We start from the raw sequence: 25,935 nt of genomic DNA, 5'->3' as shown, positions 1-25,935 counted from the left end.
TACCACCAGCTCTTCCAGCAGAGGGAATCGGAATCCATCTCCAGGAGAATTGATTCACAAGATCAATCTTCCTGAAGAAGGCTTGAGAATAATCTTTTTAAATAGTTTGCTACAAACCAATAAAATCCAGCTATTGTTTCCTAATAAACTATATCAGGACAACACTCATGCCTTTCTTCCCCACACCCCTACAATTCATACTGGCACCAATCATAGAATTCTAGGATTTTTCTTTCTCACTCTGGATCCAGCCACAATGCCACACACAGGGTGGTTATTGAAGACTTTCACTTGGGAGACAATTCTTATCTATTGCCACTCAAGTGTGATCTTTTCCATACGGGAAACACATCGGCAGGCTTTCACTTGGAGGAGGTCATCATTTGCTATGAATCCCCCACCAATTTGCTATGAATCCATTAGCCCACACCCCTACAATTCATACTGGCACCAATCATAGAATTCTAGGATTTTTCTTTCTCACTCTGGATCCAGCCACAATGCCACACACAGGGTGGTTATTGAAGACTTTCACTTGGGAGACAATTCTTATCTATTGCCACTCAAGTGTGATCTTTTCCATACGGGAAACACATCGGCAGGCTTTCACTTGGAGGAGGTCATCATTTGCTATGAATCCCCCCCCCCCCCGCCCCCCCACCACCAAATGATTGCCCCATCCCCTCTAATCTAATTCCAATTCCCGAGTCTAACTTTTTCCCATCACCGCAAAAAAGAGCTTATGGACGTACAGTATGATACTGCACCACCAGCACTAAACCTATCAGCGGCATCTGGACTGATTGACTATTAATAGATCGGTGAAATTTTTGTAATTAAAAATCAATAATTTTTTGAATTTTCGAAAATGATTTTGCATGAATTGACGAATGTTTAAAATTTTGAACTAAAATTAATGGATATAAATGAGAATACTCTAGAACTATCATATAAACGTAACTGCCCCATGTCCACTATAGACAACTAGATTTGCTCAGGTTCGATTATTGCGTGCCTTGGTGGCCATCTCTCCTAGAACGGAGTCTATCCCGAGAACTAGTTGTGGACTGTATGGAGTAGTGCCGAGGCCACACAACCATTAGCCCATTATAAAGCGGCAAGGAGCCGTGGGACGTAGCGGCGGTGGATGGCACGTCGGCGTAAGATGTGGGCCGGCGTGCATGGAGTTCAGCGCTTGTCGCCCGTACCATGTTGCCGACGGCTCTGCAACTACGTCTGAACTTTGGAGGTTCGAGTGTGTATTGTGGTTGTCAGCATTTTGGTAAACCAGGCTGACAGAACGGTTGGCTCTGTCGGCATTGGTGTTGATTTTCTTATCCATGCGGCCCAGAGGGCCAGGTATTGGGTCCATGTGGCTATGTTCTTGCCTCTTTATATTCTACTACCTCTGATTGTAATAAATTGACGCACCTATGTGCAGGCCTTCCTCTGCGTCGATTATATTCGAACGGTGGGAGTAGTTAGCTTCTACAGCCCACAGAATCTTCAGAATTCATTTGCCAAATTTCCACGTATTAAGTTACGTCTGATTACAATGGTAAGCCAACTGGACCCACATTTTACAGAAACATCCTCAGCAGAAAAGAAAATTACAAGGTAGTCCTTCTTGGGGACGTGCTAGCACGGGCAAGGTTGTGCACTAGCCTCTAGATCCGTCCCGCTCGGTAATTAAAATCAGTTACTACCTCGAATTGATAAGTCCGACTCCTATTATGCATTTAGAGGGAGTAGGTTACTTGCAACTTTTTAAAGCAAATTACTACTTTCATTTTAAAATAAGTGATTCAGTTTTGTCAAAATATTTAAAAATGAGTGATTTAGTCCTTGATGGGCACGTGCTGGCTTCATTTCAAAATAAGTGATTTAGTTTTGTTTAAATATCTAGACTCATTTCAATGTATCGACACAATCTCATCCACAAAAATTGAGTCAGTTACTTTCGAACGGAGGAAATAGTTTAGTTTGAATCTAGGTCCAACCGCGCCATGCTACAAGAGTGATTGGACAATCGGTAAAACGAAAGGAACTGAATAGAAAAGCATAATATACTTGTCTCCTGCAATTTTATTTCAGAGGCATTCATGAGGCAATCTTTTGAACCAGATACATGAGGCAATAGTCCGATCTACAATCATACTACACGTGAAGACATTTCCAGGGTAAACGGGTTGCAGCCTACTGCTTCTTCTGGTGTGCTTCCCTCCTTTGCTGGGCAAGGGACTCGAACAAGCTGCCATCGAAGCAGCGGCGAATAGTCTCCCTGGGAAGGAACCCTTCATCGTCCTTGGCGATCACGTAGAGCATTGTCCACTCCGCCTTGCTTGTTAACCTGAATTTAATTAACACATGAAGTTGAGGATCAAGCATTGGAAAGCAAGCAAGAGTGGTTCAGATGCGATGGAAATCAGCGAGCGAGCGTTCACCATCCGATGAAGTCGCACGTACTGCATCCGGTTGGCCTCGGTCATCCTCCACATCTCCCTGAAGCTGAGCTTGTCCGGCACCGTGCGGGCGTACTTGGTGAAGATGGCCTCGAAGTTGACCGGCATGAACCTGCGTTTCATAGTTGGAGGTATGGAGCCTTTTAGAACGGATATACTGTGTGAGTTAGCATGTTTGAAGCGGATTTAGAGCTTGAAATTACCTCCCCTCCGTGTCGAAAGTCGAGGAATCGCTACCATGCTTGTTCCTGTGGATGTTTTTGATGTATATGGGGAACAGAGGAGATGGTATCCATCCCTGCACCGACCATGAAGAGTCAAGATGAATAAAAGTTTGGTGTATCTTCTTTAACCGAGTCTTTAACCAATAGCAATACAGAAGTAGACCATCTCAAGTTTTGTACTAACCGGTAGACTTGGGTAGCTTAGAACAGCATTTATGACAATTGATCCTAGGAAGCAGAGGATGATGTTGAAGCCCACCGACCGCAATCCTGCAAGTCGTGCAATATAAATAGGAACTCCACATGAATCTGGCACAGGCTCTCACCATATGCCTTACCTTGGTAAGTCTCCCAGGGATAGACGATGCCGTCTCCATCTAGGTCGAAGAAGGACGCATGCTGCTGCAGCACGGTCTTCTGCCCGTGCTCGTGCCCCTCCACGGTCCCTTCAGGATTGTTCGCATCGACCGCAGCCAGAGCTCGAGCCAAGTCTGCATGGATGTTTTGCTTGTCAGATCAACGCAGCCATTCTTAGACGAAGGAACCGAAGAAACAGGGCGGACACTCACAGGGCTTTGAGATGCGGGACTCCAGGTCTGCGGGGACGGGCCGCTCGGCCGTCACCGGCGCCTCCTTCGCCACCGTCGCCATTGCCTCCGCCATGATCGACGACGCTCTCCGTACCACACAACTTCCGGCTACCTGGCAAGCAACCTGCGCCACGGAGGAATCAACGCAACGTACTTTGATGGATCAGTTTCTAGCAGGTCGTGCTCTTCTTATAGCAGACGCGATGAAGCTAGCTCGCATGGTCTGTGTGCTCGAGCTAGAGGGAGAAAGGTGTACGATTGGTACGCACGTGAGCAAATGAGCCGTCATGTGTAATTGTGTCTCGTCGTGATTTGTTTTGGTAGGCACGTGAGGACAGACAAGAAAGAGGGGTCGGTGGGCTGTGTGTGACATGTGCGAGACTGCGTGAATTGTGTGCCATGCGCCCCGACCGGCCAAAATACACCTGGGTTAGCCCGAGGATGCCAAATAATATTTAGATCCACGCCTGACAAAACTATGCTGAAGCCTGCAGGGATCCCCACTGAACGCGATTTTTTTTACCCGGCGGTCCCCAGATCCAGATTCATTTGAGGGATGCTTTTAGAGCAAATCTAGCAGGCTCCGTATTCACTCGATCCGTATCGGACGTGTGAAGGTAAACGGTTTTTACGAACACGGGTTGAGAATACGGTGCCTGATATTTGGGACGTGTTTTCGGTCCGTAAAAGCAGGGTTTTAGACATATTTCCATACCAAACATTATCATGAATCGATGTGATGCATAGTTCATAGTTTTTACATCAAATCGTTGCGATCTTAGCAAAGTTCAGCCACGGCGGTACCAAAAATTTACACCTCGCCATCAAGCATCGGCACCGGCAGAGTGGTCGAGGACGCCATCGCCACCACCACCACCACTCGCCAGAGTAGACGCACCACCGCCGCTTGCCCCGCGACCTTGACGCAAGAGCCTCTTCCTTGTCATGATGTCCTCCTTGGTCTCCTTCCACCATGCCAATTGATCCTCGTCCATGTCCTTGGTTGGCATCATCATGATCTCCTTCTCCTCGGTCAAGAGCTCCTTCGCTTTGGTTTCCTTGACTGCGAGCATCCTCTCATCGAATTCAGCCTTGCTCTTGGCTTCTTCTCGCCAAGCCTCCACTTTTGCTAGCTTCACCTCTTTCTTCTTTTCGGTGATGAGAAGATTGGTCTCCAATGTCTTCAATGTCAATGTCTCCCTTGACTTCATCGTTTGATCCATTTTCTCCCGGAAGCTAGATGCCTCGCCTTCAATCTTCATTCTCTCCTTGGCTTTCTTGGTGCCCTCGGGCTTGCCTTTGTTCCTTCCCCTCTTATCCTCATCTTCATCATCCATCTTGAGCATTGCCGACTTTTTCGGCGCATTTTCTTGGTCCCTCAACTTCCATTTGGGAAGATGTTGGAGCAAGTCAAAGCAATGCCTGAATTGAAACTCCTTGTTCTTTGAGCCGACCATGTCTTTGTACCGTAATTGAGCATACTTGGGCTACACAACAACAATATAATCAAAGAATGATCAAACACATAGTTTGCACAATAAAAATGGTAGGGAGTGTGAGAAAACAACTTACATAATCCTCGGAAACGCATACACTAGGGGGATTGTCCCTTACTTGGACAATTGCAGCACTCCAACGAGAACAACAAGGCTTGATCACGTCCCACCGACCTTGAAGGGAGCGGTAAGACCGATCCGCGAGCAGTTGTTGAACGATAGAGAGGTTTGACGTAATGTGATGGATGTTGTATTGAGCCTCTCGGGCGAGTATATATAGTGGTACAGACTTGGAGGCTAAGATAGCTCTCCTAGAGATATGGTAGGTAGAGATTACAAATCCTAGACTACCTAATATACCTATACCAAATATATCTCTAACACTCCCCCGCAGTCGTAGCGGTAGTGACGTGAACAACAGTAGCGTCGCGGACGGTCAGACTGGAGAGAAGCCGAAGGTAGAAACCAACGAGCTGACACTCCCCCGCAGTCGTAGCGTGAGCGTTGTGGACGATGCCGCGTCGCAGATGCTTGGACTGTAGAGGAAGCCGAGGTGCTCGTGTGAGGTGGTTGCCCTTGTGCCGATGTCGAGGTAGCCGAGAGCGTGGGTGTTGCAACCTTGGTTGGGGTAGCCGCGCGAGGGGATGCCGTGGTCGATGTCGTGGCCGGGTGCCGGTGTCGATGTAGCCGCATGCGAGGTGGTGTGCGAGGAGAGTGACGGAGACGCGCCGAGGCAGTCGTGGAGATGGTCGATGCCGAAGTCGATGCAGTCTGAGCCGTCGAGGACGAGGTGCTGCCCTAGTTTTGCCAGAACTAGGCGCACGTCGGGGACTAAGGCATACTCCGGTTTTGCCAGAACCGAGTACGCAAAGACGAAGTTGATGAAGGCGAGGCGCTGATCCGAGCTTGCCTTGCCCGGGGACACGTCGGGGACAAAGGCACGTACCGGTGTTGCCAGTACCGGGCGTGCGGGGGTAGGGAACAGTACAAAGTGCGCGCCATGTTGGAGTAGACTAGCAGAGGTGGTCTCGATGACGGGTGTCGGAGTAGAGGAGCAGGTGGTGTAGTCGGGGAAGAGGCGGGTCTCGACGACGGGTGTCGGAGTAGAGGAGCAGGTGGCGTAGTCGGGGAAGAGGCGATGACGCTGGCGGCAACGCTGTAGTGTACGAAGACGTTGAAGGCGGCTAACCCAGCGGTGACTTGGGGTGGTCATGCTGGACGCCTAGATGGGTGTTGCGCTGGTCGGCGAGCCCAGCGCGACCTGGAGTGGTTGGCGAGCCCAGTGGCGACATGGGGTGGAGGCGCGGCGGCGGTACACGAAGTAGGCGAGGAAGACCCAGCGGCGTGACGAAGACCATGCGCGGACGGAGGCGACCCGCGCTGAAGGGGCGGCGCTGTGGTGGCCTCGGACGTCGGTGCGAGGTGGACAGCGAAGTAGACTGCGGGTGGCAACGTCTCGACCCGAGGGGCCGGTGTAGCTGTAGGGCGCGAGTCGGTGCAGCGGCGGGAGACCACCAGCGACGTACACGCCTCGGAAGACGCGTTGAAGGCTGGTAGCTATGAAAATCTAGCATGCCAATATCCGACGTGGAATCGGCAAATCATTTTGTCCGATGCCCCCAGACGCCCCCTCCTAGTTGGGGTTGGTATGGGGGCACCAGATAATTTTTAAGGTCACACCAAACCCAAGCTTTGTTTGGAGCCCGCAGCTAGGCGCTTGTTTTTGTTCGGCAGCCCTAATGGCAGCTCTTGGGGTCACGACTAGAGATACTAAAATTTAACACATATTTTATGTATATCTAGGATTCAAGAAAGACAAACATACAAGAAAAAAGGGAAAATACAATCATGCATGACTAATACAAAGCTTAAAGGGTAAAGCTCCAATAATTGCTATGCAAGATCTGCACCTTCGGAAGCCCCGGCATGAATTCTCTTCTTATTCTTCCCGTAGGAAGTGGGTTACATCCTAGAGCTACCCTAGTGTTCCCTCGCGATGTTGTTGACAGAGGAACTCCAGCTCTCATGGCCATGGCAGGTGCTGATGTGTGAGTGATTACACTCGAACACATTGAAGATGCATGCCTTGTACATCGTTGCTACGATTTTATACAAGACCTGCACCTTCAAAGTGCCCCAACATGAATGCTCTTCTTGTTCTTCAAGGAGAAAGTGGCAGCAGCCCACCGCTTGACGAACACAAAAGGGAGGGGGAAATAGCACCGCAGCCAGTGGGTTGTGAATTCTATGTCTGTGAGATGGCTATATGTAGAGGCACGGGATCTTAAAGATGGCGGGAAACAAAGGCGATAAGGAAATTATGGAAAAATAAGGTGGGAAGGGGTTGTTTTCCCTGTGTATTGCCACAAACACTCGACAAAGGAACTTTTTTATGTGTATACAGCAAAACAGGCGGCAAAGATTTTGGTGGGAAACCACAACGCGTGGGGGAAGGGCACAGCGGGAAACTCCACCGCGCTGGGGTAGGAAATGGGGCGACATAGCACAAATCTTTGTCGTGTGTCCATTATGGGACACATGGAAAAGACATGCCGCCCTAACGGCTCCGTCAAGTGTGGCCACCACAGCCACATGCCTCGGGTGCTTGTCATGTCGGATTCTTTGTCATGTGTGTATTGGCCGAAATTTATCGTGTGGTTGATCTTTGATATATCTTTTCCTTCGTCTTTATCGTGTTTGGTTGTTTGCCATGTGTTGCCAATCTTTGTCGTGTATTGTATCTTTATCGTGTGTTTTTTCAGCTTACTCGGCAAAGCCCATATTTACCGGACCTTTTTACACATGGCAAAGGCAGGTCCACATGGTAGGGACGTTTTTTTTGGGGTAGTGTCACATGAAGTTATGTGAAGAGCATACAACTTGAACTCTTTAATTCCCTGAGCTTTTAGTCCATTCGCTCCCTCAGTCCATAGGCATATATGAGGTGGTAGCTAGTCCTCACAATCACACACACGAAAACAGAAATGCCGGGATGTCTCTGCACGCTAGTGCTGCTTCGCGTGTGCCTTCTTCCTTTGGTCGGCGATGAACTCGAACAAGCTACCATCGAAGCAGCCGCGAATCGCCTCCCTCGGCAGGTACCCTTCGTCGTCTTTCGCGAGCATGTACAGCAGTATCCACTCCCCCTTGCTCGCAATCCTGAATTAGTTCACATGGATTTACCCTTAGAAATCGGTAAGCATCTCTCATTTGCCCTGAGATGAAAAACTGGCATGCAAATTGTCCAATCTATCAAACGAAATCAGCGCCTTCGCAGGTGCTCACCATCCAAATGGATCGTACGGCGCCCGGTTGTCGTTGGTCATCGTCCAGATCTCGCGAAGGGTGAGCTTGTCCGGCCGCGAGCGGGCGTTCTTGCTGAATATGCTCTCGAAATTCACCGACATGAACCTACGTTTTCAAAGTTGCAACATGTCGGACAGCCATGCAACTAGCAGATTATATTTAACTTCATGACCTGGAAAGGATTTTGGGTTACCTTCCCTCGGTGTCAATGGTTGCGCTGTCGCTGCCGTGCTTGCCCCTGTGGATCCTGTCGATGTAGATCGGGAACAGGGGAGATGGTATCCAGGACTGTAGCCGGGCCACGGAAGAGATCAAATGAAAATGACCTTGCGATACTGTTCAGAAAATGTCGAATACAATGGAGCATCTCGACTCGTAAGTTTTTGGCTGTTTTGTGACTCACATGCATAGTTGGGTAGCTCAGACCAAGAGTGCCGATTGCTACGATGAAAGACACGATAATGTTGAACCCCAGTCTCCGAAGTCCTGAAAATTCGTTCAAGATTACAGCTGCGCGCGAGCGGCAAAATGTAGACTTAGTACTCGACCGGCCATGAACACTGATGCACTAAGGTATTCGCTGACCGTAACACGTACTGGTTAGCGCCCCCGTGCGTAGTTAATTACCTCGGTATGTTTCCCATGGATAGATGACACCGTCGTCATTCTCGTCGAAGAATGCCACATGCTGCTGCAGCACGCTCCTCTGCCTGTGCTGGTGCCCGTCCTTGGTCCCTTCAGGATGGTTCACGTCTGGCGCCACCAGAGCTCGAGCCAAGTCTGCTTATATATACATGCATGTCATATATATGCCCTCCATGTTATGTTGAGATTGTCGAAGTTGGATCTGGAACTCACATGGCTTTGGAATGTACTTCTCCAGGTCAGCCCGGACCGGCCGCTGGGCCGTCACCGGCGCCGCCTTCGCTACCGAAGTCATAGCCTCCTCCTCCTGCTCCGCCATGATAGCCTCCTCCGCCATCAGGCTCCTTGTCGCCTCGATCTCGATCGGGACTGGTGAGTAGATCATCTGGTGTTGTGCTCTTCTTATAAGGCCGGCCGGAGAGACGCGAGGCAAAGGGGACGGGCGGTGCAGCGAGCCGGCGGAAGTGTGCACGTCCAGCTATACCACCTGGGGAAGTGATCAGTGAGCTGACTCGTCCGTGATGTGGCAGGCACAACCTTCTCTGGGGATCAAGCTAAAGCGTGACGGCCGTTACTACTCGTGTCCTGGTACTAGAAAGCATAGGCGCGTCGGCACGCCGCGCCCGTGGATGTATGCTAGCCTTTGCTAACAATTTAGCATGTATATGGTAAATATCTTTATATTGTAACGGGGGGCGGATGTTTGTGGCAGCGATAGTGGTGACACAAAATAAAAGATAGTTCTTGTAGACAGAACAGAGCAAAATAATTCAAGTCGGTTCGCACTGATAAAAAAAATTAGTATACATTCCAGTTATCATTGCAGATATGGATATCTATTCTTCAGTACAAATGTAAAAGTTATGCAACACCATATGGATGGACTATTATATATGTTTTCTTTTGTTTTCTTAAAGATAACATGAGTGGATGCAAACAAACGGTACTGCACATTCCAAAGAAAAAAATATATATAGCATATTTGCTTATAGGCATGCAGCTTAATGTGTACCAAGCCACGAAGAGCGCAACATATATGAACCTACTACAAAAAAAAGTATGCATTGTTTGCAACTGTTATCTTTCATCTGGCTACATAAATGCCCTACGTCCACGAAGAATTAACAGGCCAATATTAGTTGATATATAGCAAGGGTATTACTATTGATTCCATTGTTTTCCTCTGGTCTCAACAAAGGCATTGCCATTTTCCACATCCTGCATGAAGGCGGTTACATTTCAAAAAATGATTTCGGATGGACAAAGGGCATAACTGAAATTTTGAAAGAAACCCAACATGAACATAGCTGAAACATGTACGTACCAAATACAACTGACTCCCACTGCAAGAGAACAATTCGCATAAAATAGGAAAAAAAAGTAAGCCAAACATTTCCATGGTAGGTGGACTGCCTATGTTATTGCTAATGTGCAAAGAAGAATATTTTTGTTTTGAGCGGTAGTAGTAGTATAACAGTGGTCATATTGACTTCTCTTACTAATGACTATTTTGAAAGGGATTAGAAAACCGAAATGTTGAGTCCTAAGATCAGATGAAGGGTACATTCAACATAACTCGTTGAACATTAAATTCAATTAAGGAAATTGGACAGTAATGATGTATTGTATTTATTTAAGGAGACCTGGACCAGAGCACAAACACATATAAGTTCTCAAAATCAAAATTGCAGGGCCTGATATTCAGTCATTTGCTTCTTTATAGTCGTTGTGTAAACCAGAAGTTGCGCATCCTTTCATATTTATAGAGTAAGCAGGGAGATACAACAAAAGGTAAGAGAATTTAACAACAAACCAAAGAACATATTCATACTACTCATATGAATCTGGTATAAATACAACTATGGGGCAATAGCACCAGCAAGAGAAGTTGAGAAAATAACTGTCAAGAGATCTAACCTCAGTAACCAAGATCTGTACGTCAAATATAGTGCAATAGGAACAAAAAATAGGAAAACGCTTGTGGTGCCTGCTAAGCCACCTCACTTTCACCTGCCTTCAAAACCTCGACAACAATATCATCGAAAATTGCAAGGAGATGCATAGAATGAAATATAAAAAATAAACATGATATGTCATCCTCAGTCTACAGTTGCAAATATTAGCATTCAAGCTACTGGTAAATCATGATATATTGACACATAAATCATTTCACTGGATAGGCTCTAAATTGTTGATGGATAGCTACATTTTAATTACCCTTTGTTAGAATAGAGAAAAATGAGATATAACAATACGGAACGTCAACTCACTGTTTTCGATATCTTCGTATGTACATAAACTAATGAATCATCTAGAACTGTCACTGTTCACTTACCTGGACATTGTGTTTATCTTGACAGACAATAGTGGCTATCCATATATGTCCATTAGACCAATTGCTTCACTGACACACAATCCATAGTAGCCCAATGAGGCGGTGAAGAGGGTTTCTAAGATTCTAGTCATGACTCGGATGGTGGTGAAGGCATCAGATGACGATTTTGTTCTAGCCATTAAGTAAACCTAGAAGATTCAAGTCTTTGTGACCTGCAAGAGTTTCATCCAGGTGTTAGTTCACATGGCTCTGTAATAGAGTATAGGATTATGAGATACCAATTAAAGCAGTAACAAATCAATTAACACGTGACTCTGTTGTAAACCAAAACAATGAATAATCAGTTAACTTGTTTTCCAATATGATCATCAGAAGTACTTCTCTACACTCTATCATTAAAAAGGTATCTGTTCATAGAATTCTATAATAGCGGTGAAACATATTATCGAAAAAACAATAAGGTTTAATCGGTAAATACCACACCTGCTCTAAAAATGTAAAATCTCCGGTAGGCATTCCTAAGAAGTGAGCGCATATCATTACCTTGCGTGCAACATTAAACTTGAGCAACATGCTTGTTCTTCAACTGATATGCATCGCCTTGGAACCATGGAAAGAGCTGAACATGATCTAAGAAATAATAGCAAAACAAACCATGGAGCTCTCTGGAAGAAAACAATGCTTTAGTTGATTGTTGTTCTGATCAGCTAAAGACACAATGAGCTCTCGTATATTCTCAAATTAGGAGTGGCATCATGAGTGGTGTCGCTGAACTGATCACACTAAATTAGAGGCAAAAATAAGTTGCCATTTTCTTGCAGCAATTGGTGTTAACAGCAAGACAACCTGAAAATAGAACAATCTATTAGCACCCACAGGGTTTGGATTTGTTTATGTTATTCAATGAATTATTCTGCCCCCCAAGCAAATGAAAGCGAAAGAATGAAAAAAAGAGATAACGGAAACCAAAACCACGAAATGTGCGTGTACTCTCCCTCAAGCTCCCATATAATCTAGCGATACATCCTCCATATTAGGAAAATCACTATAACAGGCCCTTTTTGCTAGCCCAAAATCATGGAAACTTCTTAAAGGTGTAATTTCGGTAGAAATTAGCAACCAATTTGAAAGTTCCAGACATGCTTGGTTTCAGGAAAATCCATCTAATTATGCCTGCACAAATTATAGATCTTATAGCTAAGAGCAACCATCTGATTTCAGCTACGACACAGAAATTTCTTTTATGGAATCAGAGATATGTCGTCTAAATAATACTTGATATTAGAACACACCTCCTGCTTCACTTTGGCTAGGTTCGGAAGTAGTATTCAAAACCAGCCAGTAGCTTTGTATTTTCGAACATCCAGAAGCTGTTGAGGAGACGACGGAATAATTTGCATACATCTTGCTTGCCAAGATCTCTAAATTAGCATCGCAACACTATAAATCTCAGCTGTGATTTTCCATCACGCCCGGCCTCTGAATTCATGCACCTTGAAGTTTTTGGAAGCAATATTTGTCATAAATATTCGTAATTAGTATTGAAATCAAATATGTTTGATGTTCACGGTGTTTACCTGCTGATGGCTATGAACATTTGATCTACATGAACTTGGTGGCAGTAGATGATCTTGGAAGTGTTATTTCCTAATCAATTTACTGATGTTGAAGCCCGTAGTCCCCTTTTTGGTAGAGTACTTAAAATTTTATAACCATGCTGCAGCTATTAGGCTATACGTTCATAGCTGACAATGCATACCATCCAAACTGTCGACTCTCAGTACACTGCAATGCAAATGTAGAGTGACAGGTCAGGTCTACTCTATTACTTGTCAAAGAACATGCAAGAGGCAAAACTTAACGTTCAAGCATAGCATGTCCAGTGGCAGATGAACAGTAAAGCGCAGATTTCAGAAAGAAAAGTGCAATACACCGCCTAGTTGTGGACTTGGAAATAACAAAATACCATATACTACTTGGTAGAACCTGGCTTCTGCAAGAACAACCATTTAATTGGGCGACCTCCACATTGACTAAAATGTATGGATAAGTAAATCGAACGGAAGCATTAAGACCATACACACACATGAGGAAAGAGAGAGAGGTTACAGCTCGTGGAGGTACCTGTGGCTGCGGACGGGGACTGCCTAGTGTCACCAATCCACCACATGGAACCTGCACCAATCGCTGACGAAAAGCATCACAACCACCAGGTAAGGGCGAACCAACCCGTGAGCATGAACTCCGCTGCTCCCCCGCCGTTCTCTCCTGCAGCCCCATGGTGGACATCAAGCGCGACATCAGGGACCTCCATCCGCGTCGGGTCCTGTCCCATCTCCATCACCGGCGCAGTCGAATCCCCAAGCGTCCGCCCAGGAGATTTGATGGTGCAGTTGTCCAGGAGGCCTGTCGAGAACGGCACGCCTTCAGGGATCCACCATTGAGCATCTCGCCATCGTCGTCATGAAACGACACACCCTCACAGGTGCACGCCATGGTGAGGATATCCTCGAGGAGGCCGACCACGGGGGCGTAGCGAACCAGCGCACGGTCGAGGAGCTTCTGGATGAACTCGATGGGGATTTGGCCCGTCCGCAAAAGAGCGGCATGGATTCCTGCTGAGAGGAGGGTGCCTCAATTTTGATGGAGTGTGCCATAGAAGGCAAGGCGGAGTACCTGGTTGAGATAGGGGCGGAGATCAGGAGGAGGGTCAGAGGAGAAAGCCAATAATCAACCAAGGATGCTCCGTCTCCAAGATCCAAATCGAGAGAGGGGAGGAGAAGGCGGCGGCGACCTCCCGTGATGGCGGCAGCGATGACGGACGATGGCGTGGAGCTTCCATGGCATCTCGGGGGACCTGGAGAAGAAGCTGGGCACACGGAAGGAAAGTGAAGAAGAAACGTCTCGGTCTCGGCTGCTCTACCGCCTTTGACTCGCCGGTTGAGCGGCGACCGCTTCTTCGCGATGTGTCGAGGCTACAAAGAAAAAATAAAAAAGGTAAGAGGCCTGGTTACCGGGAAGGAAGCCTCATAGCCGGTATCCGGTTGCTCATCTATGAAAAAAACAAAAGAAAACGTAAACCAAACAGCGATCTATGTTACCTGAAGGTACACGCGTTGGTACAGTATTGGAGAAAAATACGCATCAACAGTACCCAAATTACTATCAGGTTAGCTAAACTGTTCAGCAATTATATAGGGTATAATATACACATGCCTGTTCATGTCATCCATCGGACGGTACACGTACACCACGCGTTCACCTACGCCGGTCCGGCGGTAGCTATCTCCCGCGCGTTGTGTGCCCGACTAACTGACAACGATGAGAGCCGACGGTGTTCCGGAGAGAACGCAGCGTGACGCGACGGAGAAGGGATAGACAAATTAGACGCATACGCATAGTGCGCGTTTGGTAGCCTGCACCAAAATTTTCCATCACTGGCGCAGCGGGAAAAATCCCCATCTCGTTCCGGACGGGTCACGGTGCAGCTTTGGGCTGTTCACTGGTAGAAAAAAGGCCTTCCGTCCAGCCCCATTAGTCGCGAAAATGTAAGAACCGCGACCAATGGGGTCTATAGTCGCGGCTCGGGTGGCGAACCGCGACCAAAGGCCTGGGCCCAACGCGCTCGGTGGCCAGCTGGTGGACGGGAGGGCCTTTAGTCGCGGTTGGCCAGTGCCAACCGCGACTAAATGTCCTCGGGCCTGGCCCAAAGGCCTTTAGTCGCGGTTGGCTGTGCCAACCGCGACTAAAGCCCCTCCCCTATATATACCGACCAGCCCACAAGCACTTAGCCATTTGGTGCCACTTCTCTTCACAAACTTCACAAGGGGGTGTTGGTTTGCTTTTGGCTCCTCTTATGCACACAAGGTGTTTGATGAAATGCCCCAAGAGCATGAAACCAACATGATATGAAGTGTCGGAGCCACACTTGATCGAGCTTCCTCATTTATTTTTTCCTCCTCGATCGCGGTTAGCAACTTGAACCTTTCATATGTGTCATTGATAAAATATGCATGTGTGTAGTTCATTAATTGTTTAATTTCTATTTAGTTTAACAAATGCATGATGGTTAATTATATATTTTATATTATAATAATGCAGATGAATCGGCAATGGATGTACGCTAACCGACTCTCCGGCGAATTCACTACGGGTTTGAAAGATTTCCTCGTAGTGGCTAATGCGAACAAGCAGGGGGGTTTTGTTATCTCGTCCATGTGTTGGCCGTAAGAATCGAAGGGTTACTCTTCCTCAAGGGAAGTTCACTCTGCACCTGATTCGGCATGGTTTCATGCCAAGCTATAATTTTTGGACCAAGCATGGAGAAAGAGGGGTTATAATGGAAGAGGATGATATCATCGATGACAACTATCTTGATCATTGATGCGTGTAGTTGACACGTCCGTTGGGAACCCCAAGAGGAAGGTGTGATGCGCACAGCGGCAAGTTTCCCTCAGTAAGAAACCAAGGTTTAATCGAACCAGTAGGAGTCAAGAAGCACGTTGAAGGTTGATGGCGGCGGGATGTAGTGCGGCGCAACACCGTAGATTCCGGCGCCAACGTGAAACCTGCACAACACAACCAAAGTACTTTGCCCCAACGAAATAGTGAGGTTGTCAATCTCACCGGCTTGCTGTAACAAAGGATTAAATGTATAGTGTGGATGATGATTGTTTGCAGAAAACAGTAGAATAGTATTGCAGTAGATTGTATTTCAGTATAGAGAATTGGACCGGGGTCCACAGTTCACTAGAGGTGTCTCTCCCATAAGATAAACATCATGTTGGGTGAACAAATTACAGTGGGCAATTGACAAATAGAGAGGGCATGACCATGCACATACATATTATGATGAGTATTGTGAGATTTAATTGGGCATTACGATAAAGTACATAGACCGCTATCCAGCATGCATCTATGCCTAAAAAGTCCACCTTCAGGTTATCATCCGAACCCCTCCAGTATTAAGTTGCTAACAACAGACAATTGCATTAAGTATTGCGCGTAATGTAATCAGTGACTACATCCTTGAACATAGCACCAATGTTTTATCCCTAGTGGCAACAAGCACATCCATAACCTTAGAGGTTCTTGTCACCCCTCCAGCATTCACGGAGACATGAACCCACTATCGAGCATAAATACTCCCTCTTGGAGTTACTAGCATCAACTTGGCCGGAGCATCTACTAATAACGGAGAGCATGCAAGATCATAAACAACACATAGACATAACTTTGATAATCAGCATAACAAGTATTCTCTATTCATCGGATCCCAACAAACGCAACATATAGAATTACAGATAGATGATCTTGATCATGTTAGGCATCTCACAAGATCCGACAATTAAGCACAATGGGGAGAAGACAACCATCTAGCTACTGCTATGGACCCATAGTCCAGGGGTAGACTACTCACACATCACTCCGGAGGCGACCATGGCGGCGTAGAGTCCTCCGGGAGATGAATCCCCTCTCCGGCAGGGTGCCGGAGGCGATCTCCCGAATCCCCCGAGATGGGATTGGCGGCGGCGGCGTCTCAGTAAGGTTTTCCGTATCGTGGCTCTCGGTACTGGGGGTTTCGCGACGGAGGCTATTTGTAGGCAGAAGGGCAGGTCAAGAGGCGGCACGAGGGGCCCACACCCTAGGTCGGCGCGGCCAGGGCTTGGGCCGCGCCGCCCTATGGTGTCGCCACCTCGTGGCCCCACTTCGTCTCCTCTTCGGTCTTCTGGAAGCTTCGTGGCAAAATAGGACCCCGGGCGTTGATTTCGTCCAATTCCGAGAATATTTCGTTACTAGGATTTCTGAAACCAAAAACAACGTAGAACAACGAATCGGCACTTCGGCATCTTGTTAATAGGTTAGTTCCGTAAAATGCACGAATATGACATAAAGTGTGCATAAAACATGTAGATATCATCAATAATGTGGCATGGAACATAAGAAATTATCGATACGTCGGAGACGTATCAGCATCCCCAAGCTTAGTTCTGCTCGTCCCGAGCGGGTAAAACGATAACAAAGATAATTTCTGGAGTGACATGCCATCATAACCTTGATCATACTATTTGTAAAGCATATGTAGTGAATGCAGCGATCAAAACAATGTATATGACATGAGTAAACAAGTGAATCATATAGCGAAGACTTTTCATGAATAGCACTTCAAGACAAGCATCAATAAGTCTTGCATAAGAGTTGACTCATAAAGTAATAATTCAAAGTAAAGGCATTGAAGCAACACAAAGGAAGATTAAGTTTCAGCGGTTGCTTTCAACTTGTAACATGTATATCTCATGGATAATTGTCAACATAGAGTAATATAACAAGTGCAATATGCAAGTATGTAGGAATCAATGCACAGTTCACACAAGTGTTTGCTTCTTGAGGTGGAGAGAAATAGGTGAACTGACTCAACAATGAAAGTAAAAGAAAGGTCCTCCATAGAGGAAAAGCATCGATTGCTATATTTGTGCTAGAGCTTTTATTTTGAAAACATGAAACAATTTTGTCAACGGTAGTAATAAAGCATATGTATCATGTAATTTATATCTTACAAGTTGCAAGCCTCATGCATAGTATACTAATAGTGCCCGCACCTTGTCCTAATTAGCTTGGACTACTGGATTATCGCAATGTACATGTTTTAACCAAGTGTCACAAAGGGGTACCTCTATGCCGCATGTACAAAGGTCTAAGGAGAAAGCTCGCATTGGATTTCTCGCTATTGATTATTCTCAACTTAGACATCCATACCGGGACAACATAGACAACAGATAATGGACTCCTCTTTTATGCATAAGCATGTAACAACAATTAGTAATTTTCTCATATGAGATTGAGGATATATGTCCAAAACTGAAACTTCCACCATGGATCATGGCTTTAGTTAGCGGCCCAATGTTCTTCTCTAACAATATGCATGCTTAACCATAAGGTGGTAGATCTCTCTTACTTCAGACAAGACGAACATGCATAGCAACTCACATGATATTCAACAAAGAATAGTTGATGGCGTCCCCAGAAAACATGGTTATCGCACAACAAGCAACTTAATAAGAGATAAAGTGCATAAGTACATATTCAATACCACAATAGTTTTTAAGCTATTTGTCCCATGAGCTATATATTGTAAGGTGAATGATGGAATTTTAAAGGTAGCACTCAAGCAATTTACTTTGGAATGGCGGAGAAATACCATGTAGTAGGTAGGTATGGTGGACACAAATGGTATAGTGGTTGGCTCAAGTATTTTGGATGCATGAGAAGTATTCCCTCTCGATACAAGGTTTAGGCTAGCAAGGTTATTTGAAACAAACACAAGGATGAACCGGTGCAGCAAAACTCACATAAAAGACACATTGTAAACATTATAAGACTCTACACCGTCTTCCTTGTTATTCAAAACTCAATACTAGAAATTATCTAGACTTTAGAGAGACCAAATATGCAATCCAAATTTTAGCATGCTCTATGTATTTCTTCATTAATGGGTGCAAAGTATATGATGCAAGAGCTTAAACATGAGTACAACAATTGCCAAGTATCACATTACCCAAGACATTTTAGCAATTTACTACATGTATCATTTTCCAATTCCAACCATATAACAATTTAACGAAGAAGAAACTTCGCCATGAATACTATGAGTAGAGCCTAAGGACATACTTGTCCATATGCTACAGCGGAGCGTGTCTCTCTCCCATAAAGTGAATGCTAGGATCCATTTTATTCAAACAAAACAAAAACAAAAACAAACCGACGCTCCAAGCAAAGCACATAAGATGTGATGGAATAAAAATATAGTTTCGGGGAGGAACCCGATAATGTTGTCGTTGAAGAAGGGGATGCCTTGGGCATCCCCAAGCTTAGACGCTTGAGTCTTCTTAGAATATGCAGGGGTAAACCACCGGGGCATCCCCAAGCTTAGAGCTTTCACTCTCCTTGATCATATTGCATCATACTCCTCTCTTGATCCTTGAAAACTTCCTCCACACCAAACTCGAAACAACTCATTAGAGGGTTAGTGCACAATAAAAATTAACATGTTCAGAGGTGACATAATCATTCTTAACACTTCTGTACATTGCATAAAGCTACTGGACATTAATGGATCAAAGAAATTCATCCAACATAGCAAAAGAGGCAATGCGAAATAAAAGGCAGAATCTGTCAAAACAGAACAGTTCGTAAAGACGAATTTTAAAATGGCACCAGACTTGCTCAAATGAAAATGCCCAAACTGAATGAAAGTTGCGTACATATCTGAGGATCACGCACGTAAATTGGCATATTTTTCTGAGCTACCTACAGAGAGGCAGGTCGGAATTCGTGACAGCAAAGAAATCTGAAACTGCGCAGTAATCCAAATCTAGTATGAACTTTTCTATCAAAGACTTTACTTGGCACAACAAAACACTAAACTAAGATAAGGAGAGGTTGCTACAGTAGTAAACAACTTCCAAGACACAAAATAAAAACAAAGTACTGTAGTAAAAACCATGAGTTGTCTCCCATAAGCGCTTTTCTTTAACGCCTTTCAGCTAGGCGCAGAAAGTGTGTATCAAGTATTATCAAGAGACGAAGCATCAACATCATAATTTGTTCTAATAATAGAATCAAAAGGTAACTTCATTCTCTTTCTAGGGAAGTGTTCCATACCTTTCTTGAGAGGAAATTGATATTTAATATTACCTTCCTTCATATCAATAGTAGCACCAACGGTTCGAAGAAAAGGTCTTCCCAATATAATGGGACAAGATGCATTGCATTCAATATCCAAGACAACAAAATCAACGGGGACAAGGTTATTATTAACGGTAATGTGAACATTATCAACTTTCCCCAAAGGTTTCTTTGTAGAATGATCAGCGAGATTAACATCCAAATAACAATTTTTCAGCGGTGGCAAGTCAAGCATATTATAAATTTTCTTAGGCATAACGGAAATACTTGCACCAAGATCACATAAGGCATTACAATCAAAATCTTTAACCTTCATCTTAATGATGGGCTCCCAACCATCCTCTAGCTTTCTAGGAATAGAGGCTTCGCGCTCTAGTTTCTCTTCTCCTTAGCTAGTTTTTCATTTTCTTCTCTATCCCACCTAGCACGCAGTTCAGCCATTAATCTTATATTCTCATTAATTCTAACTTGGATGGCATTTGCTGTAGTAACAATTTTATTTTCAATATCCTCAGGTTTAGCAGCCATTTTATAAATTAAAGAAGATTGTGACGCTGATACATGTATGAGATTCGGTTTTCAGCATTTGCAAGTTTAGTTTGCAACCCAGAAATTTCCATATTCAGATTTTCAAGTTGATTTCCTATATTCTTCAACAAGGTAGATTGTTCATTTATAGTTTTAGTAAACAATTTATTTTGCTCATATTGTGATTGCATAAAACTCTTGGTAGATCTTTCAATTTCTAACATCCTTTCCTCATTAGGTGAAACATATCTACCATAAGAGTTACCATTAGCAGGATATGGCCTAGAATTTTGAGCAACCAATGAGGCTAACGGAACATTATTAGGATCAACATTTGTCCTATCATTCACAAGCATAGACATAATAGCATCAATCTTATCAGTCAAGGAAGAGGTTTCTTCTACAGAATTTACCTTCTTACCTTGTGGAGCTCTTTGCGTGTGCCATTCAGAGTAGTTGATCATCATATTATCAAGAAGCTTTGTTGCTTCACCAAGAGTGATGGACATAAAGGTACCTCCAGTAGCCTGAATCCAATAAATTCCGCGAAGAAAAATTTAGTCCTGCATAGAAGGTTTGGATGATCATCCAAGTAGTCAGTCCATGTGTTGGGCAATTTTTAACCAAAGATTTCATTCTTTCCCAAGCTTGAGCAACATGTTCAGTATCCAATTGTTTAAAATTCATTATGCTACTCCTCAAAGATATAATTTTAGCAGGGGGATAATATCTACCAATAAAAGCATCCTTGCATTTAGTCCATGAATCAATACTATTCTTAGGCGAGAGATAGCAACCAATCTTTAGCTCTTCCTCTTAATGAGAAAGGGAACAATTTTAATTTTATAATGTCACCATCTACATCCTTATACTTTTGCATTTCACATAGTTCAACAAAATTATTAAGATGGGCAGCAAGCATCATCGGAACTAACACTGGAAAATTGCTCTCGCATAACAAGATTCGATGAAAGCGTGTTTAATTTCAAAGAATTCTCGCTGTAGTAGCAGGTGGAGCAATAGGTGTGCATAAGAAATCATTATTATTTGTGGTTGTGAAGTCACACAACTTAGTATTTTCAGGAGTGGCCATTTTAGCAACAGTAAATAAAGCAAACTAGATAAAGTAAATGCAAGTAACTAATTTTTTGTGTGTTTTTGATATAGAGTGAAAACAAGACAGTAAATAAAGTAAAACTAGCAACTAATTTTTTTTGTATTTTGATTTAGTGCAGCAAACAAAGTAGTAAATAAAATAAGGCAAGACAAAAACAAAGTAAAGAGATTGGGAAGTGGAGACTCCCCTTGCGGCGTGTCTTGATCTCCCGGCAACGGCGCCGTAAATTTGCTTGATGCGTGTAGTTGACACGTCCGTTGGGAACCCCAAGAGGAAGGTGTGATGCGCACAGCGGCAAGTTTCCCTCGCAAGAAACCAAGGTTTAATCGAACCAGTAGGAGTCAAGAAACACGTTGAAGGTTGATGGCGGCGGGATGTAGTGCGGCGCAACACCGAGATTCCGGCGCCAACGTGGAACCCGCACAACACAACCAAAGTACTTTGCCCCAACGAAACAAGTGAGGTTGTCAATCTCACCGGCTTGCTGTAACAAAGGATTAGATGTATAATGTGGATGATGATTGTTTGCAGAAAACGAGTAGAACAAGTATTGCGAGTAGATTGTATTTCAGTATAGAGAATTGGACCGGGGTCCACAGTTCACTAGAGGTGTCTCTCCCATAAGATGAACAGCATGTTGGGTGAACAAATTACAGTTGGGCAATTGACAAATAGAGAGGGCATGACCATGCACATACATATTATGATGAGTATTGTGATATTTAATTGGGCATTACGACAAAGTACATAGACCGCTATCCAAGCATGCATCTATGCCTAAAAAGTCCACCTTCGAGTTATCATCCGAACCCCCTCCAGTATTAAGTTGCTAACAACGGACAATTGCATTAAGTATTGCGCGTAATGTAATCAGTGACTACATCCTTGAACATAGCACCAATGTTTTATCCCTAGTGGCAACAGCACATCCATAACCTTAGAGGTTCTTGTCACCCCTCCAGATTCACGGAGACATGAACCCACTATCGAGCATAAATACTCCCTCTTGGAGTTACTAGCATCAACTTGGCCAGAGCATCTACTAATAACGGAGAGCATGCAAGATCATAAACAACACATAGACATAACTTTGATAATCACATAACAAGTATTCTCTATTCATCGGATCCCAAGAAACGCAACATATAGAATTACAGATAGATGATCTTGATCATGTTAGGCAGCTCACAAGATCCGATAATTAAGCACAATGGGGAGAAGACAACCATCTAGCTACTGCTATGGACCCATAGTCCAGGGGTAGACTACTCACACATCACTCCGGAGGCGACCATGGCGGCGTAGAGTCCTCCGGGAGATGAATCCCCTCTCCGGCAGGGTGCCGGAGGCGATCTCCTGAATCCCCCGAGATGGGATTGGCGGCGTCGACGTCTCAGTAAGGTTTTCCGTATCGTGGCTCTCGGTACTGGGGGTTTCGCGATGGAGGCTATTTGTAGGCGGAAGGGCAGGTCAAGAGCCGGCACGAGGGGCCCACACCCTAGGTCGGCGCGGCCAGGGCTTGGGCCGCGCCGCCCTATGGTGTCGCCACCTCGTGGCCCCACTTCGTCTCCTCTTCGGTCTTCTGGAAGATTCGTGGCAAAATAGGACCCTGGGCGTTGATTTCGTCCAATTCCGAGAATATTTCGTTACTAGGATTTCCGAAACCAAAAACAGCGAGAAAACGAAATTGGCACTTCGGCATCTTGTTAATAGGTTAGTTCCAGAAAATGCACGAATATGACATAAAGTGTGCATAAAACATGTAGATATCATCAATAATGTGGCATGGAACATAAGAAATTATCGATACGTCGGAGACGTATCAATCATTTCGGTGATACTTTCATGGAGGATGCTGAAGGTGGGGAAGGTGAAGGGGAAGGTGATCAAGAAGAGGCACGTGATGAGCCCGCTGATGATCTTGGTCGGACCATTGCTGATGCACGGAGTCGCTGCGAAACCGAAAAGGAGAGGGAGAATTTGGATCGCATGTTAGAGGATCACAAAAAGTCGCTGTACCCGGGATGCGATAATGGTCCGAAAAAGCTGGGCTGCACACTGGATTTGCTGAGATGGAAGGCACAGGAAGGTGTAGCCGACTCGGGATTTGAAAACTTGCTGAAAATGTTGAAGAATATGTTTCCAAAGAATAACGAGTTGCCCTCCGAGTACGTACGAAGCAAAGAAGGTTGTCTCGCCCTCTAGGTTTAGAGGTTCGAAGATACATGCATGCATCAACGATCGCATCCTCTACCGCGGTGAATACGAGAATTTGAATGAATGCCCGGTATGCACTCGCATTGCGTTATAAGATCGGAGGCGATGACCCCGGTGACGATGTCGAGGGCCGAAACCCGGGAAGAAGGTTCACGCCAAGGTGATGTGGTATGCTCCTATAATACCACGGTTGAAACGTCCGTTCGGGAACAAAGAGCATGCCAAGTTGTTGCGATGGCACAAAGAGGACCGTAAGTCGGACGGGGAGTTGAGACACCCCGCAGATGGAACGCAATGGAGAAAGATCGACAGAGAGTTTAAAGATTTTGCAGCTGACGCAAGGAACATAAGATTTGGTCTAAGTACGGATGGCATGAATCCTTTTGGCGAGCAGAGCTCCACCCATAGCACCTGGCCCGTGACTCTATGCATCTACAACCTTCCTCCTTGGTTGTGCATGAAGCGGAAGTTCATTATGATGCCAGTGCTCATCCAAGGTCCGAAGCAACCCGGCAACGACATCGATGTGTACCTAAGGAAAATGCGGCTAAGAAGGAGTACAATCATATTATGGGGCTAAGAAGGAATACAATCATATTATGGGGCCAGGAGGGTATCGCTTTTGGGAGCCTAAGTGGGAGAAGATGGAGAACGAGCTGAGGAGGCGAGGAATCCGTCCAGGTACGGAGGGATGGGACCGAAGGGCCAAAAGCTGGTGGTACGGGCATGGGGGAACGCTAGACCCGGAGACAGGGGCGTGTGTTCACGGGAACAAAATGTTTAAACCCACCCAAGCCCTTATTGACGCAATGAGGGATGCTCAAGAGGGGAAGATCAAGTTCAACAGAGAGAACGACGCACTGACAAGAGCCCTCGGGAATCCTGAACACGGAGGACGTGTACGAGGCATGCCCGGGGACATTCCGTGGAAAGTAGGGTTCTCCCAGAACGATGACCCGTACGGTTACAGAAGCCGTAAGAGAAAGATGGATCGGGATGCAGATGTTATGGCGCGGTTGGTATCGGAAATGGATACGATGAAGAAAACCGTGAGTATACTAGTACAAGAAAGATCGGCAGCTGGGGCGAATGAAGATCATCCAGCGGATCTCGGAAGCCAGCCGCGGATGAGAAGCAGCGTGGCTTCCACGGAGAACCCGCCGGCTACTGATAATGCAACGGCGGTCGAAATTACTGCACCGGAGCCTCCTCGCTGCCCCGTAGACGATGTAAAGGAGATGAAAGAATGTCATCTGCATTATCCAATTGGGAACATGTCCACGAAGGTAGCCATCGGCAGTGCTTTACCATGTGAGCCTGGAGCACTCCACCACAACAACCCCATTCCCAGATGGCTATGCTCGTGTCACGGTGGAGGAAATAGTCCCAGGGTTTGAGGAACTGGAGATTGACATTGCTACACCCGAAGGGGAGAGAAGACTTGGAGGTGTCAAGCGCCAGTTCATTCTATGGAAAAAGAAGTTTATCAAGTTTCCAGACGAGGCGCCAAGGCAAACAAGTCCACCCCCCTCCGGTGGTGGTGCCGGCGGCGGCGGCGGTGGTGGTGGTTCATCTACACCTCCTTCACGTCAGCCGATGCCGCCCCCCAATTCACCTCCGGCGGGTAAGCAGACGCCGCCCCCGCTCCTCGTCCAGCGGGTGATCAGACGCCGCCCCCCAATCCACCTCCGGCGAAGAAGCAGAAGCAGTCCTGGGTTATTAACCCGGAGCCTTATGTACATAGAACCACAAAGATACCGAGCCATCACCGAAGCCTCTCCCCACAAGGCCTTGGGAACGTAGTGCCGAGGAAGTCGACGCACACGCGGCTGCTGATTATGAGAAATGGAAGGCGGACTCGCAAGAAGAAAAGAGAGCCCGAGCCCAAGCAAGTATTTTCCGAGAAGGAAAAGAGCTGAGCTAAGTCATTTTTGAACACACCGTCCCAAGCCGCGAAGAATCTGCTCGACGACTATGAACGTGAACTTCGTAGGCAAGCACTCGCGTTCAAGAGGAACCAAGAGTTGGCGGAGAAGCAGAAGGAGGCCGAGAAAGAATTAGAAGGTAAAAAAGGGGGGAAACAAGTTGCCCAGCTCGGGGAACAAAGTAAACAATCGATCGTCCCGCTCATAGTGAAAGCCGCCGGTCCGGACGATGCCCCCGAAATCATAGCAGCTGCGGCAGCATATGGATTGACTGTAGCGAGTGCCACAGAACAAGCGGCCAACTTAGGTATCACTCTTCGTGCACTGTTAGGCCTTGATGAGGCGCCAATGAAGGACGTAGTATTTACATATGTGGAGAATGGGCCTCTCGTCGAGCCTGCGCAG

The 25,935-nt window shown here is 45.8% G+C and overlaps 2 protein-coding genes and 1 long non-coding RNA gene across 3 annotated transcripts; all 3 read right to left on the bottom strand.

Moving 5' to 3' along the window:
- Nucleotides 1-2,196: 2,196 nt before the first annotated feature.
- LOC124671569 (peroxygenase-like) lies at nucleotides 2,197-3,349 on the bottom strand. The gene is made up of 6 exons (XM_047207928.1): nucleotides 3,256-3,349; nucleotides 3,025-3,177; nucleotides 2,871-2,956; nucleotides 2,666-2,760; nucleotides 2,467-2,574; nucleotides 2,197-2,350 (listed from the first exon to the last, which is right to left on the bottom strand). The coding sequence occupies exons 1-6, from the start codon at nucleotides 3,347-3,349 to the stop codon at nucleotides 2,197-2,199; spliced, it is 690 nt and encodes a 229-aa protein (XP_047063884.1).
- Nucleotides 3,350-7,777: 4,428 nt separating this feature from the next.
- LOC124673688 (peroxygenase 1-like) lies at nucleotides 7,778-9,172 on the bottom strand. The gene is made up of 6 exons (XM_047209717.1): nucleotides 8,937-9,172; nucleotides 8,706-8,858; nucleotides 8,482-8,564; nucleotides 8,272-8,366; nucleotides 8,058-8,183; nucleotides 7,778-7,931 (listed from the first exon to the last, which is right to left on the bottom strand). Exons 1-6 carry the CDS (start codon nucleotides 9,106-9,108, stop codon nucleotides 7,778-7,780), a joined length of 783 nt encoding a protein of 260 aa, XP_047065673.1. The 5' UTR covers nucleotides 9,109-9,172.
- A 1,985-nt stretch (nucleotides 9,173-11,157) lies between these two features.
- On the bottom strand, nucleotides 11,158-13,998 carry LOC124679486. Its single transcript, XR_006994994.1, has 6 exons — nucleotides 13,853-13,998; nucleotides 13,183-13,734; nucleotides 12,636-12,843; nucleotides 12,351-12,551; nucleotides 11,602-11,904; nucleotides 11,158-11,270 (listed from the first exon to the last, which is right to left on the bottom strand). It is a non-coding gene; the product is annotated as an uncharacterized LOC124679486 (long non-coding RNA).
- Nucleotides 13,999-25,935: the final 11,937 nt, after the last annotated feature.

Source organism: Lolium rigidum, chromosome 7 (assembly GCF_022539505.1).
Source record: "Lolium rigidum isolate FL_2022 chromosome 7, APGP_CSIRO_Lrig_0.1, whole genome shotgun sequence".
NCBI lineage: Eukaryota > Viridiplantae > Streptophyta > Magnoliopsida > Poales > Poaceae > Lolium > Lolium rigidum.
Note: the sequence above shows the minus strand (reverse complement) of the source record. Positions and strands in the feature narration are given on the sequence as shown.